This window comes from Echinops telfairi, unplaced genomic scaffold (assembly GCF_000313985.2).
Source record: "Echinops telfairi isolate 266 unplaced genomic scaffold, ASM31398v2 ScPeMD7_7420;HRSCAF=8458, whole genome shotgun sequence".
NCBI classification, from domain to species: Eukaryota; Metazoa; Chordata; class Mammalia; order Afrosoricida; family Tenrecidae; genus Echinops; species Echinops telfairi.
This window is the reverse complement of record NW_022111320.1, coordinates 28537543-28554644: the sequence shown is the minus strand read 5'-3', so window position 1 is coordinate 28554644 and position 17102 is coordinate 28537543. Positions and strand designations below refer to the sequence as shown.

At 40.0% G+C, this 17102-nt stretch overlaps 1 protein-coding gene across 6 annotated transcripts in view; it reads left to right on the top strand.

The window, feature by feature from the left end:
• RBMS3 (RNA binding motif single stranded interacting protein 3) overlaps window positions 1-17102 on the top strand; it is an 889171-nt gene that overhangs the window by 792080 nt on the left and 79989 nt on the right. For all 6 annotated transcript variants that reach the window (XM_045297515.1, XM_045297514.1, XM_045297513.1 and 3 more), the window contains one exon: window positions 11035-11145. In XM_045297515.1, coding sequence (XP_045153450.1) covers window positions 11035-11145 — 111 coding nt within the window. The remainder of the gene's footprint in view (window positions 1-11034; window positions 11146-17102) is intronic.

Below are 17102 nucleotides of genomic sequence, written 5' to 3'. Positions count from 1 at the left end.
TTAATCTCTTCAATTACCTTTTTACCATTATATTTTGAAACATATTGTTAGTTAAGATATCATATTTAAGCTACTTAACTACTAAACTACAAGCTCTTTGAAAGCCAGACAAAAGTGTTGCCCAGTAGTGATTGGTGAGTGAATGAATTTGTAAACTTTCCTAAATCTCAAATTCCTAACTATCACCTAAATACTAAAGGAATTCAAAACGTTCATGTAACAAATGGAATTAATAGACAATGGAATTTTCCCACTAACTTTTTGAAGCCCTGTCATATAACTTTTAAAAAGTTATATGGCTCTATCATTGCCAGGGCTATGAAAGCCCTTGACAAATGAGCAGTCTCTTCACGTATGAAAGTGATATACTTCTTAATACTAAACGTTTTGTTTTAATTTTAGGTAAGTCAAGATAGACTTCTTTTGTTTTAATTTTAGGTAAGTCAAGATAGATTCAATTTTTGGTCCTGGAGATGTATTCTAATGGCAAGGTATAATTCCACCCCAAAGCAATTCATGTTAATTCTCTGTCAGTTTAAGACCTAATTTGCTTTCCCTGTGGTATTTCAAAGACTTGGATTTGTTGGTGGTATGGACATTTCTTCGTGGGGACTTGTACAATCAAAGGGAAAGAAATGACTGACAGATGCATGCTCTTGCTAATTGACATGGCACAGTCAACCAGAGGTTTGCAGCTGAATCGTGTTGCTTTGTTTTTCTTTAATCTAGGGATTAAACCAATTGACTAGCTTGGTGACACTTGAATGTTTCAAACGAGCTTGACTATTCTGTGTGGCATATTTTAAAGACCTCTTGTCTGAAGTGAGTCCAAAAAAATAAATAAATCCAATAAAGTGAGTCCACCTCTTGTCCTGGAAATGTTGTAAAGGAAGTTATCGGGGCTGTTTGTTTTTCCTGCACTTAGATGTGGCCTTCAGTGAGGTCAGAGGAGTGGAATGATCGTGTCCACAGATGGCATTGGCCCTGTTTCCTCAGCTGGCTGCAGACAGTGGGTGTCCCTTACAGATGAACTAGCATGTGGAGGTAGATGATATGAAACATCTGTCACAGGGAAATAAGCAAAAACAAGGAGTCTTTGAAGATAGCCTTTTAATGATGAGATGGGGGATCTGGCTCCATCCTGGAAAGAAAAATGTAGCTGTTGGCAGGCACACAGCATCGGGCTGACTTTTGCATGAAATAAAGTAAAAGTATATGTTGAAGACATCACCTGCTAGCCAAAACACCTGATTTTGCTGAACATTCATTTCCCTGCCTTCCTCCCTTATAATCTATGAAAGCAGAGGGCGGGCCAAGGGGAAAAGGGGGACTGCCTGGTTCAGAATAGTTCTCTCTTGGATAACTTTAATGCAATATAGTAATTTCAGCAGGGTGCCTGAGAGGTCAGAAAGGGTATTTTGCAATAAGTTTACATTCATATCTTTGCAGCACCACACTCTTTTTAATGGCAGTTTGAAACAATATCAAAATGCTACAGTATTAAAATTACAGAATATTCAAATGACTGGCCAAGTGCACGGTGATAGGTGCTGCAGATTTGAAATATCAGTCGGTGGACAGAGCTTCTATTTGTTCCCCGTCAAGGAACCCTAGAAAATATTCAGTTCCTTAGTCAACGATTTTTGTTTGTTTGTTTGTTTGTTTATTAGTAAACTGTTTTGGAGAGGAAGATGTTAGCTTGGTTTCTCTCTCATCCATTTAACTTCAAAGAGAAATTTAAAACAATGAAATTAGTATGTATTTTATTTCATAAAAATAGTTGTTATAGAAAATGGAACCTTTACAATTACTTCATCTGATTGTCAGTGAATGCTGAGTGGTATCAAGCAATACAATTCGAGATAATTCTGCTGCGTGGCCATAAGGGCACTATTGACACTGTCCACCCCAAACCCACATGGCTCCGGTAAGGAAATGGTCCCTTCCACTGCACGCCATGGAGGTGCTCCTTTCTGGGATGGCACAGTGGAGGCCGGTGCCTTCCTCTGTTGCTCCTGTCAGTTGTCACCCAGGTCCAGATTCTTCAGAGGTTCTTTTGCCACCAGAAGTGACATATATATATATAACTAACTGCAAGAGAGTTTAGACAATGCTGTGTTCTTTTTGTTTTGGTTTGTGTTTTTATGGTTCCTCAAAGGGTCTCCAAAAGGTTTGTGGAAAAATTCCCATTATCTTTTATTCCAGTTTTTCTCATGAACTTTCTAAAAACCTTTCATATAATAAAAGACAGGATGCATGTGGTGGAAAGTAAGAAGGTGGGAAGATGGGCCTCAGTACCGTACAGGATGTAGCCGGAATAAGCTCAGTGAGAAATGAGTTCTAACGGCTGACCTTCCTTTGAACAGGTGAGCACTCAATGACCGTGCCACCTGCTCTCGGAGAATTTACTGGATTGTTATTGGTGGCAAGGGAGAATGAGAATGTAAATGACTAAAAAAATCCCTGTATTATTTCTAGAATCAAATAGGAGACAAAGAACATACGTTGAGTTTGGGAGTTTGGAAATAGAAAACAAGCTAACAAACACAAACATATGACTATTCATGATTGTCTTGAGGAGCCCGAGAGTCTGAGTTTCGTGAGCAGTTGGAAACTTGGATCAGGAGTTCAGGGAAAAGGGAAAGGCATGACAGAACTGGTAAACCCTTCCGTTTCAAAGGTGGTTCCAGCATGGGTCCATGCCCTCTGTCCCAACAAAGTAGAGCCGTTTTTGCATGTTGCTTCTAATACCTTATGTTAATGCTATGCTGCTAGGACTAGCTAAAGTACTTCGAAATGTCCCCTTATTATCGTGCAAGGTATATGCTCGGACACTGAGGCATGTACTTGTTGCGGTCAAATGAATTCTCACTCACAGTGACTCAGTAGAACAGAGTAGAATTGCTCCATTGGGCTTCCACGACTGTAATGCTGATGGACGCACACTGCCACCAGAGGATCAGATGGTGGGTTTGAGCCACCAGCTCTTTAGTCAGTAGCTTGAGTGATTAACCACTGCTCCAACTAGGCTCTTTTTGGCTGCAATGATTATTTCTCATTTATTGGCAGAGCAGAACATGTTGTTCGAAAAGAATGCATGTTTCAATTTGAAGGGTGGCATGACATTGTGTCATCAACCGTATATACTCTTGTATCAGCCAAGTTTTACAGCACATTTTTTTATGCTGTTTCTGTGGTAAAACGAGGTGCCTCGGCTGATCTTTGGGTCGGCTTATACTCAAGTGTCGATGGTACATTAGAAAGAAGGGTCATGGACACAGGCAGAGACCGTATGGAGATTATTGAGGCAGTGAACTAAATGGTGATTGGGTGTTTGCAGTTACACTGAGGAGGCGCACTGATGTCCTAAGACCTGTGACGAGCTGGATGGGCACGGGGCTGCGTCAGTGCCCTCCGACGTCAGAGCTGTGGCGAGGACGGCCCTGAACTGGCGGTGCTTCATGCCCGTGCCCATCGGGTCTGTGTGCGTGGGGGCCCCCTTGACGGCACCTAACAGCAACAAGAAGAGTACTTGAAGCTGCATATGCCTCAAATAAGAACCAATTTTTAAGAAATTAACAAAATGGTTAAGAATCACACTAAGAGAACCAGTGCAATACAAGGTTCACTCAAAACTCTGCCAGACATAAAAAGAAAGATAGAAGAGTGCCTTGTAGATTTTTCCAGGCATAAGAACTTTGTGGGCATCGCACTGACATGCAGGGGATGAGTTGGTGGGTCTGGGAAGGAACTCTGCATGAAGAGTCTGCATGCGGCTCCCACACGATGCGGTCTTGAGGCCAACCCCGTTGGGAGGAGTGAGGTGTGAATGAATTTAATACCATTCACATCCTGAGGGTGGCAAATGGTGACGTGCGGACTGCTCACCAACTGGTTCAAGGTTCCAGTCCACCAAGTGGTGGCTTGGGAGGAAGGCCAAGCCTTTTGGAAGGATTTGCTTCCCCAAAACATGCCATTGAAAACCCTATGCAGTGCGATTCTCTTGGGACACACATGGGGTCACCAAGAGTCACAAACAATTTGATGGTAACTAGTATTAAACTAAGGAGGAGGTAACCTTACTCCTACTGTACTACTAGTTAAGGGTAAGAAAACTTGTTTCTGGAAGAAATCTTCTAACATTGACAAAGAAAACATCAATCAGGCTTTCATCTACTAAACCACTTTATGTATGTTCACGGAACATCTTGCAGACTTAAGAAGATGTGTCAGTTGATGATAATAGATAAACTATGGCCTTAGAATAAAGCCGTCCCACCCGAACATATTTCGTCTCAGAGTATCTAGCACTTCATCAATGGGGTATAAAATAAATTTGAGAGACATTAATAAAAATAATAATAGTAGACGCGTACTTTTAAGGAGATGGATTTGTTCCTCAAGAGGAAAGTGTACTTTAAAAAGGGCGAATTTGTTCTTAAGCTGGGTTATGACTCCGTGTCTGTACCCTTATGTTGAGTGGACTTGCTAGCTCTATCCAAGCAAATTCCACAAAATGCCTTAAAGGAGAAAACAAATAGCCCAGCAATGTTCTCTGAGGGACCGCAAAATAAAGTGCATTTTGTAGCAAATTGCCGGACGAGGAATAGCTGCTTTTCTAGTAATAGACAGAATTGAGGTGCCTTGTGCCACATTCAGAGAATTTGCACTATAAACAATGGTGCTAAGTAAGACAACAGGCAGCTTTTCCTCTTGGTCACCATAGTGGTTGGAGAAGTGCTTACCCAGACTCATTTAGGATCCTGCAAGACCTTGAAAACGATCTACGGCCAGGTCTCTGGGCCTATTTGTCAGTTAGCAGATTTTAATGAGAAGCTTTATGATGAGTCACAGCCCTGAGTGCTAGTTAAAGCCCGATAAACATTTTACCAGACAAAAGATGGAGCCGGAAATATTCAGTTGTCAGCTGGGAGCCGGTTTGCCTTATCATCTGGAAGATGACTGGTCTGGAATATTGCTTCTGACATGCATTTAAAACTTTCTGTGCCTTGAAAATCTATTTGGAGGTATATAAAGTGATTGCTGTACTAGTGAATAAAGAATTTATTCTCTTATCACCAGCAAGGTTTGACAAGGATCTTAGACAGATGCTTGACTATTAAAGCAGTTCATGCACTGGAGAGGCTGAATAAAAATAGCTCATACTACATTTGTGGCAGTGCACATTGGTTGTGATACATAACGGAAATGTGGCCACATTTAATCTGGTGTATTGCGTTCTTGCGTAAAACAGAAATCATATAGTGAACTCCAATATCAACCTCCCATGGTAGGTTGTGGGTCTCAGAAATCTTCATATTAAATGGCAAGAGCTGACAATGGTCATAAAGGGGCATTTTTTTTTCAGGGAAGCAGAGCAAATGGACGGGTGGACTCCTAAATCCATCTTTAAGCCCCATTGAGAGAGTACTTCTATTGTTCCTGCCCAGTTTGAGCTTGGAACTGCTGTGACTCTTTGGCATTTCATCCAAGCCATGGCAGGCTTGGCTGCCGAGCACATCCCGTGCCCTCATTTAGTCAGCCACATTCACTGAACATCTGCTGCGTGATACGAACTGTGCTGGGTTTCAGGACCATTAAAACTAGGAGGCACTATGCGTGATGCCAGTAAACACAGAATCTAAGAAACCAAGTGCAGTGGTGATCAAAGTGTGCACTGCGTGTTTGGAAAGATGAGAGGAGCCCTTGACCTATAGGCTGGGCCAGTCAAAAGAGATGTGCACTAGGATGGGGCATTGGATAAAAATCTTAAAATACACTATCTCATTGGGCAAAGATGACTTGACATAACATGCTCAGGGTGAAGACAGTGTGTCAGACAATGGTAAGTAGTTCACTGGTGAGAGGAGAGGCTTCATGTGGGTAGACGAAGGGAAGTAGATTGAATGGTAAATTGGAACCCATATCATCCTTACATGTGTAGTATATGTGTACTGTGCTAAAGAGACTATCCTGGACACCCCGGTAGGAGTCTTCTGGTGGGCAAGGAGTGTGCAGGGACAATAGAAAGGCACAGGTGGCCCTACAGCTCAGCCTCTCTTAAAGGCTTCAGACAGGGAAAGCATGAACAGAAGATGTTTCAATCTTATCAGTGTTTTGCCCTATTTACCTTTAGATTTTCCCAACACACTTAACCTACAGCATCGATTGGCGTAGTAGTACTGGCCTCGCTGAACCAATGATGCTTTCCGACTATGACAAGTTTGAGGCTGCACACTCACGTGTGAAAATGTGGTCATTTGTAGGGAGGATCGTTTAACCCCGTTTCTTATTCAAGTAGGAAACAGGTTCGGAACTATTGCCCATAGGTAAATACAGTTCTTTATTGTAGGAAATATTTGTTAAGTAGGGATTTGGGATTTCCTTTGTATATTTGAAAGTCTGAAAGGTGTTGAAATATACTGTGATCAATTCGTTTATATGATAAGCATGATAGCCTAATGGTGTGTGTGTGTGTGTGTGTGTGTGTGTGTGTGTGTGTGTGTGTGTTTTGGGCAAATCTTTTTAGTTATTGGGTAGCTGGATAATGCATCCGTGTAGGGAAGGCAGATGGCATGGTGTCCAGTGACGTGACACTAATGTACTCGGGATAGAGCATCATTCTTTTCTTTACTCTGATTACCTCACATCATCGACACCACACCATACTGGTTTTATGGGATCCAAGCTCATGGGTGGTGCACCCACACAACTGAGAACCACCTATTGGGTATGGAATCAGAATGGGAAATTGATGAACTTGACTTCACCCTTTGCAGTGGAAGTTATCAAACACTCTCCGAAGAGGAACTGCGATCCTTCTATGCACAATTAATATCACCAACGATGATCTCTTCAATTGGCAATAGGAAAGGAAAACATATATTGGATTACAGCTAGAATATAAAATTCCATTCACAATTGCAATAGGATCAGTTTTGAAAACCCAGTGTACGTGTTGAGTGAGAGAAGGACTAATTATTTGGCATTTTAGTTGACTTTGAGTCAACAAAACCATTTAGCCAATGGGTTCGGATGTTTTCAAATGTTTTGATTTCCCTCAAAAGGGTAACATATTCAAAAGCCATTGTTACTATTAGGATTCTAAGCACGCTTGGTGAAAACATCAAAAGTCATTGTTAAACAAGTTTCTTCAGTTTTAGGTGTAAATTGCTAAATGATTTTTTAAAAGCATTCTTAGAAATCCTAATTATCTGTGTACCTGCTTTGGTGAAAAATACTTCACTGTGACATATTTACTTTATAGCCTCATTCAAAATGACACACTTGTATAAATTGGTACTTAACCAATAATTGAAGCCATTATTCACAGTTGAATAGGCATGGTATATAATTATTATTCTTTTAAAGGCAACTCCATGGTTAAAGCAAATCTGTTCTTTTAATGCTTTTTAATATTGCAAATTTAAAAAGGAAACCAAATAAAACCTTTTTAATTAATGCTAACTCGATCAAAACTCAACCTGAAATTAAGTATATTTCATTGAGAAGCATATTAAAATTTTGTTTTATAGCAAATAGATTTTCTTTCTTTAGGCAAGCAAGAACATAGCTCTTCTAACTTCACCATCGAACACTGTGAAGTGTTCTGTGTATCAGATGTCTAGGCCATAACCTGCAGACTACATGTGTATAGAAAGCACTTCAAATATTATGTCAACTGAATCTAATCTTCCTCAAGCATGGGGAAGAGCAGCCGAGCTGTAGTTAGCCACCACAACAAAGCAAATAGAATAAGAAAGGTTCGCTAAAAAATAACTGACTAGCCATTAAACGTCACATAGAAAAGTTTACTTCTTTTCTTTGCTCCATTATAGGACTTGCGGAATTGACTCAGATGCCAGGGCTTTAAGAAGCTCGTTGATATCAGTCATATAATCTCAGCACTGAGCCCAAGATTTACTGCTGCTTTATGGAGCAGAGAGTCAATGTATGCGATATGCTATTTCTTTGGAAGGCACTAGCCAGTTCCTTCTTGTGTTATACAAATGGAGCTCACAAATATGCGTACATATGAGGTTTCGGAACCTCACTTTGAATGGTATTTGGGGCTGGGTTTTCCTTTGTTGTGGAGGTGGTTCTGTATATTATGGATGGATAGCAGCCTCTCCAGCATCTACCCACTATATGCCAAGAGCAGCCCTCCTTTAATTGTGAAAGCCGAAAATGTCCCTAACTGTTGCTACGTGTTCTCTCCAGACCTTGCAAAAATGACCACAGTTGAGAATTACTGATATCTATGCATACATAAGCACAAACCATTTTTTGTTTCAATAAATTTAAAATATGATCTATGATTTCATTTGTGGGACCTTTACATTGTATGAATTCCATATCTCATTTTTAAGGTGTGGTCTTGATAGATATGAATTAATGCACATACTTGAACAGAACAACTATTTTTAAAACCATTGCCCCTTGAGAGAACAAGCTTTCTCAAAACTTTTGGGTTCACTATGGAAGAAAATATTTTGAAACAGATTTTGGTAGCAATTCTATCATAGCACTTGGTATGATTGGACTATGGAATGGTATGATGCCTGGATTAGCTCCTAATAAAATGGTTTGGGGGAAAAAACCAAACTTTTGGAATGCTTCCATTTTGATTCATAATCTCAAATTAACATTTTTCTAAATACTTTTTGATTTGGGGTTTTGCCCTTCCATGATTCTTGCAATCAGGTTTTGAAGCTATATTCTATGTCTTCTTCCAAAGACCTTGTAGGCCAAGAGCTGTGAACAACACCAGTAGGATTTCAGCTCTCTTCAATCAGAGTCTAACTCAGACATGTTGATAAATGTTAACTGGTTTCAATTCATTAACGTATTAATTCACAAAGAATATCTGAGAACCTGTGGCTGTCAATCCCGACTTATAATAAGAACGAAGGGTATATAGGTGTAATCCTTGCCCTCTTCGATGGCGTGTCCTTGAACAAAAAGCAACTAAAGGATAATAAGGGAGAGGAAGGGATTCGGTGCTAAAATAGATTCAAGGAGCAATGTGGCTTCCAGCCCAGCATAGCTGTATCGCCTTCTCTTCTCACTGCAGAATTAGTGAGTGATCACCCCCAAATGTTTCCGAAGTAAAAGTCACAGCCACTTTCCCCTGTCGAGCGGCAATGTATCAAAGTAACAGAACTAAGTAGGTCTGGTGGTGTAGTGGTTAGATACTGAGCTGCTCACCACAAGGTCTGCTCTGAACTAGCAACCACTCCCGTGGAGAAAGATGCGGTTACTGTACCTGCTCCTGTAAAGATTTACTTCATCAGAGACCTCGGGTCTCTGGATGGTCGTGACGAGTCAGAACTAACGCGGTGGCCGTGAGTGAGTGAGTTGAGAATTAATAAGTATTTATTTATAAAGATGGAAGGTCTTTCCTGGTTTTTTCTTTGTTTTGATTCCCGTAACAATCTTCTGTAATCTCTCTACCTGCCCACTCACACCCCCATCATTAATAAATAGATAAATCTCACTAACATTAGCAGATGACAAAGGGTGACATAATGGGCTGAGTATAAGTAACTAGGAATCCCTTCAAGAGTCCTCTCCACGTGGTATGATGTCTCTGTACAGGCACCCTACGACAGGGGATGCTGCCCGGTCATATTGTAGGACACTGCATCTCGATAGTTATTTCTCAAGTGAAAGCCTCTGTGTTATCAGTATTGTGATGCAACTTTTGCTAAAAGAAAATAATGTATGCTCACCAGATTTCTTGTTAGCTCTTCATATTGATGACACTCTTATTTTCATGTGCTGAAAGTACAGACACAAAGCCCACCCACTGCCGTTGATTGGCTTCCCACAGATTGTGACGTTATGTTGTAAATCGTCCTGCCATCCGATCATCTCATTTCTCTCCTGCGGTTCGAGTACTGCGTTTGAGCTACAGGATTTGTGGTTAGCAGTCCAGTGCTTACAAAAGTGATTTGGTGTACACAAATCTAACCAGAGGTAGAAAATAAACTGGTGAGGGAAAAAAATGTTTTTAACCCACATCTTTTTAAGTCATAAACCAAATGGTTACTCTAAGAATGTCCTGCTGGTTTGCATAAAGTATTATTAAACAATAACATTTTATGGGCCAAGAACATTTTGACCTAAGGTATCTAGATACACAAAAAATAAAATGAAGGTGTTATATATTTTTTCCTACCATGTTATCTAAATAATTTTCTTAACCATTTACTTTGTATTTTCATAATATCACCTACTAGACCGGTTAAAACTCCATTCTTTTGCCATCTGAAATCAGAAAGTGCCAACAGGGAGGGCTGAGTGGCACCTACTCCTTTGATGGACAGATTTGGTCAAAGCTTTAGATTTTTATAATATCTTGAAAAATTAATCACCCTGTGTCAAGATGTTTCAGGAAACATTTGCTTGTGAGTAATTAATTCGGATGCTGAATCCTTCCATCTTCATGCATTTGCCCTTGTTATATTTCTGAAAAAGATTTACTTATGTGGGGCAAAAATGTCAATGAGCCAAACACTGTTTAGGAAAAACATTATTTTTTCCGGTAATAGTTCATTTTCACTGGATGTTAAAATGTCCTATTATAGCCTAACATTTAGCCTTTATCGCCTTTAAAAGAATTAAATAACTTCAAAGATCATGTCCAACCTTAGCTTTATAATCTTAATTTTAAAGCAAAACCAAAAAAACTGGAAAAAAATCCCAACAAGCTTGTTTCACTGTCAAAGGTAGCCAAATTGAGGGAGAAATTTGGGGAAGATGAGGAAGTGCAGGGAGGTCACCTGGCTCAGTGCTTTCCTAGTTAAGTGATACCTTGTACAGGAACTGAACATTTCAAATGTCTATGACTTCTTGTAGCCACAGTTATAGTAAATCTGAAAGCATCTTTGAGAAGTCTTTCGTGGGATAGGATGAAAATCTGACATTGTTATTTTTAAAAATGTAAACAGCGTTGTTTTGGTTTAGCTGTTACAGTTTTTGTTCCGCTCTGTGGGTGCACGTTTTCCAATGGACTTTGTGTGTGCTTCCTAGGGTGCTGTGATTACACCAACAATGGACCATCCTATGTCGATGCAGCCAGCGAACATGATGGGCCCCCTGACACAACAGATGAATCACCTTTCGTTGGGTACCACAGGAACAGTGAGTTTGCCAGTTTGTTTCGTTTTCCTGGACTTCCTTATGAGAAGCAGTGTCCTCTGTTTTCACTGGCATGGCTAGTGACGCAAGGTCCATACCTTTCCGCCTTGACTAACACACCATGCACCTCCCAACGTGAACACGGCACACTCTGCATGCAGGTTCATTGCCAAGGCACGTTTTCCCACTGTGACAAGGCAGAGGGTTCTGCGGTGCTGCATTTAAATGTCATGGACTTCTTGTTTCTATCACCCACTGTACCCGATAAATGGCTGCTTTGGGAAGGCTATCTTTTTGCATGCACTTGCAAATCTTGGTCCTGTGACCTAATATACTTGAACCTGGTTTTCTTTGCCCAGCTGCTAACCACTTGAGTTGATAGATCATTCCCAGTCTCTTCACAAATAATGATCAGCCTTGGCTATAACTGAAGTGCAGAGGTTTTTATTTACTTTCAATGCTTAAATCAATAAAAAGTCATTGAGAACCTGACATATTCAAGTACTTTGAATCTGCCTTTGGATGGATATCCATACATAGATTATATCAAAAATAAGGAAGAGAATATAATGTATTTGATCTTTTTCTTGTAGTTGGGATATTTTAGACTAATCATACTATTCTTTAGGGAACAAAAGTATGTTGAAATATGCATATTTCAGTCTTTTTAAAGAGGCATTGGCAACCGTGAGTAAAACTCTTGTGTTTTAAATCATAACAAAAGCTATTCAAAAAGAATATTTCAAGTGCTCAAGAGGACAAAGGTCTAATATAACCTAGCATACTGTAAATGCATTATTATAGAGACTTATGTAAACCATTAATAGCAAGTGCTGACATGCCCCAAGAACAGTTTCATTTTTTACAGATGTTAGTGCAGATAACCTTGTCAGTTGTAAAGATGCTGAAAGGGAGGAAGAGGATGCTTTCCTCTGGCTGATCAAGCTTAAATATTGTGGAAAGAGCATCAGACAAGGAATCAGGAAGCCTGGATTTGAATTTTGATTGAGCTCTCTGGTTTCTATTTGCCCCCGTGAAAATAAATGGATATCTTTGAGTCTCAATCCCCCTCTTTCTCCTTGTAGTATTGAAATTCACACTATTCGAGGCCACCTTCACTCCGATGACTCGGTATCTTGACGTTTATAGATGCTCTGGTCACGACCCAGATGTCTGGCGTTGTTCTTCAGGGTTACGCTGACAACATCTCCAAATACTTCCACTGCTATCTATGGGATATTTTCCTTTCCAGCAGTGCCTGGCTCGCCACATCGATGTGGTTGGCGTGTAGGCTTCTCAGAATATAAGAAATTGCTGACAGGCCTACTGATGCCTCACCAATCTTCTCTAAATAGGAAGAAGGTCCATAAACCTAATGAAAAGTGTCATACTTTCTCAATAAAGAAATTTCATTTTATTAACAGAAGCAAAGGACCTATCTCTACGGCTTCAGTTGCTGAACTTGTAAAAGCAGTTGGTGATAACTTATCTGCCCCAAGGCTTGGGATGAATCAAATGCTTTCTTAGGTCTCTGACCTATGCATTTCAAAGTCGCACCTAAGATTCCCTTTAACTGTACACCATAGCGTAGCTGCTTTTATAGAGGAGGAGCTAGAATTCTAAGATGAGATATCTTTCCCGCTTTAACAAGGTTCAAGTATTATTTGTAATTTTTTTGGTATGTTACTAGCAAAACAGGCCCAGAGAACAGTATTGGGAGGCCAGAAGTTGCTTGTGTACCCACCCACTTTCTCTCCATACCAGCCTTCCTTTCCTTAAAAGATCGCAAATGCTGAATGACTGAAATAATGGAATTTTACTGTATTGAATGACAGTCTTCAGTCTGACAAAAGAGACAGTTCTTACAGTGCAAAGGATAGAAAATGTTTTATGAATCCTTCTTTTGGAATCAAAAGCAAAACCAGTTGACCTAATCAAGTTCAACTTACTTGCCAAGAGTTGTATTAACTGAGACTATGACTGACTGACTCCATTAGGAAATTGAAAAATTAGATGAGAGATAAGAAACAGAGTCAGGATTATGCTAGTCCTTGATTCTTTAACATAGATCGTCTACTTGAGCACCTTCCATAAGAACATATTTAGATGAGGCCATGAGTTTTACCAAGGTACCGAGAGCCAAATAATTCCATAATAATATAAAGCCACTCTTTCTTAGACAGTAAAAAAATTTAAGCACATGCCTTATTTTTAACATTGTACTTCCCCTACCTGTGTTTTTCATGTTTCCCAATTTCATATTTGTAATAAATAATGCTGAGATAAATTGTAATATCCATGTAGCATGCTATTCTGCAAAGATTTAATATGTAATAAGATTCTAGCGAAACAGAGAGTGAACAGTATTAATTGTGTCGATTCATTCAACAAAATATCATTGAGTGTTTTAGTGTCCAGAATGCTGTGCACAGTGTTCTACTCTTTTGTTAAACCATCACTCTTATACTTTGAGATGCCATCATAAATTAATTTGTCTGAATTTTTGATTGGCATTTGGAGTAGCTAATCTCCAGTGGAGGTTATTTTTGTAATGAAATGGTTCCAACTTATTGCATCTTTCCAAAGCACTCTATCCATTCCTCAGAAGGCAGCTGGGTGTCACGAACGATCAATGGGCTCTGAAATCAAACCGGTTCTGCCACTTGTTAGCTATGCAAATTTAGACAGATGACTTAACTTCTCCAAAATGTTATTTCTTCTGTTAAAAAGTAGGGAAACTAATATTTACCTTCCAGGGGTGTTGGCAGCGTTCAAAGACACCATATATATGACATACCTAATCCACCCACTCCTCATTTATCTGCATGGTTAAGTTCCAAAGACCAGGTTGTTTTATGAAAAACAGTATTATGCAAAAATGAAAGATGCCCACTTCATATCACAGGATGGAGGATTATTAAATCATTACACCAATGCCAAATTACATCAGTACATAAGAAAACCACTTAGCGTCATGGCCAGCCAAGTTGAAAAATAACCGTAATCATCATAACCAGCATTACTCTCACCTAACACCATGCCATTCATTGTTGCCAGACAGAGATCATTACTGTGCAAAAGAGCCCGAGAGGAGATAGTTTGCTCTATGGACACAGGTGTAAGATATGAGATAAGGAGATAGTAAGTGAGGAGTAGGTGTAGAGTGTATGAAAGTGAGCAGCTGCTTATCAGAGGCACGACTGCTCTGCCTCCAAAATCATCTACCTAAAAGCGGGTTTCTAGTTCTGATGGCCACATGGGGTGAAGAGCCCTACTGAGTCTGCAGCACAAGCCACTGGCCTACTGTCTTTCATTTGATGCAACTCATTTCTTTAAAATCTCTCCTTCCTTAACTCTTAATACACCACTTCAGGGTTTATAAATCCAAAAGTGTATGGAAGCCAGGCAAGGAACATCGATCGATCAAGTCCGTTGAGTTCCAGCAAAATCAAAACAAAGAAAATAAAACCTGGAAGTGTAAAATCAAATTTGCCCTATGTTTACTCAACTACATTTATAAGTATACTCATGTAATAAAAATATGCATGCTATTGGAGATGATACTTTAAATCAACGATATTTTTAATGCCATACGAATGGAATCTCTGTCTAAGGATGAAGCGAACAATAGGAGGAGGTAGTGCTTTGGGCAATCTGGAACACGGCTGCTTCCTCATCTGGAGAGGGCAGCCTTCACTCCTGTGAGCTGCAGTCAGCTGCAGTCAGAGTGCCCCTGTATTCCAACCTTTCAAGAGAAAATAAACTATTTAGATTATAATATTAAGTTGCCCTACAATTAAAGGTTGGACTAAGTTTGACCCCAGCGCCTCCAGTCTGTGGTTCCTGCCCAAGGTTTGCCTAGTTCGCTGTTGACCATCCTGACCGCTTCTTCTTTATCTTTTTCTGTGTTTCACTGTCTTGTTAAAGCTGGGCTTTAAAATAAATGTATCTATTTACTTTTAACGTACCTGCCATTACACATGGTTTCTCTGAGCAATATCATTCACTTTCTATATTTGAATCCTGAACACTAACTGACCTCATCGTAAGACTTTAGATTCATTTATACCACTACCTGCCAAGTGTTTTCCATGCAAATCTTCCTGAAAATTTCAAAAGCTGCTCCACTCAAACTAATCTCAAGATCTACCCTGAGCCTCCTCCCCTACTGGCCTCAGGCCTCTAGAATGTTCCTCCTCTCCACTTCATTGTGTTCTAATCCTGTAACCATTCCCGCCCCCACCACCCGCCGGGTACCAGTCTCTATTCTTTCCTTTTCCATCACCATCATATAAAATTGTATACAAATTCCCACCAATTTTGTCTCATAGCCATTTGTCAAAGTCATCTTTTTCTCAGCACTTTTACCATCTCTGCCCTGGACCTAGCATCATGCCTCATTTGATTAATTGTGTCTGTCTCCTAACCGGTCCCCTCTTTCTAGTCTCAGCTTTCTTCAATCCGCCCTTCCACAGGGTTGCTGCAGTCACTCAGTCTAAAATTATCTGGCTCGGTTTCACCCGGCCCTGGAGCTTTTCAGAGGTTTTCAGGCGTCTGCCTTCACTGAAAGTCTGCAGAACAAGGTAGAAGCCGTGACAAGTCTGGCTTAAAACAAGAACGACCACTTCTAAAACAGATGGGCTCAAAGGACAGAGCCGAGGGAGATACAGTAAATAATCCGGAGCAGGCAGTGACTAGGGTGAGGGGCGTTTGAGGTAGTTTGGAATGTTCCATTTTTAAAAAAGAGCACTAGGTCACAGGCTATGTCCCACTTTGCTATTTGAAGATCCTACCGTGCAGCGCTGGAGTGGGGAGAGCTCATCTTCAAAGACAGCAGATAGGTTAGTTCACACATAACCTCGAATTTTAAAACGGAAGTCATGTAGTCTAATTCACCTTCCTCTACAATTTGACACTTGAATGCTTATTGTTCAATCCCTATCTAGTTTAAAATTGGACAGAGTCTGCTGGCTTTAAAAGAAATGCCTTTTATGAAAGTAGTTTAATTGTTTTGTGTCAGGGCTCTGCTACCCTTCAAGAGATTTCTAGGTATTCTACTTTTGTTGACTTTTCAACACCAGGAATTTTTATATAGATCCAAAGCCCTGCCACCCATCATTTTTTATCACTTAATTATAAGCCCCAGCAGAGACCACAGGGGATTTACTGTACTGTTATAACCTCCACATCATATGCCCATCATGTTTTACAAGTGTCTTATCACATTTTCATTTCTTCAGTTCATACTTACAAGTGGCTTAGAACGCCCTTCAAACCGATTGAATTTAATTAAAAGTTTTTATTCTGCATGATACTTATCCACCATTCTGTTTGGTTCTCCAATCCACTGGTGATGTGTGGCATCATTGGAGTCCTATGATGTCACCGTAGCTTCTTAAAAAGATCAACTGACCATGGTACTCCATGTGTTCACCAGATAGACGGCATTTCTCACTGGTCCTGTTCATCTTCAACTGCCCTCAAATGATGAGAGGAGAAGATGAAAATCCTGAGTTATTCATGCTTGGGTAGAGCGCTTCTTTTTCAGTTATGCTGTCAGAGTTCAAGTCATGAGATCGAGAGTGCTAAGCAGTAGCGTAACACGTTAAATAGACTCATGGCTCAGTAAATAGTATCATGAATGGTAGTCAGTATGTCTCTTTAAATGTTTGTTTCAGGAAAAAAATCAGTTAATTAAAAAAAATAAAATACAGGTTGCCCCACTATCTGAAAGTAGAGCGTGCCTGTTAAGCCCTTCATGAGCTGAAAAGGCATAAAGCACACATGCAATTACTGTTAATTTATAAAGGCCAAATTTTTGAGCATTCTCAGACTCAAAAAATAACCTACTCAGTAACACATCAAACCTAAAAGAACATTAATATGGAGTGCTCACAGACCTAGTTCAAAGTGATGGTCACCTGATGCTGAGTGTAGTTTTTGGGAAAGAAATTTCCTGA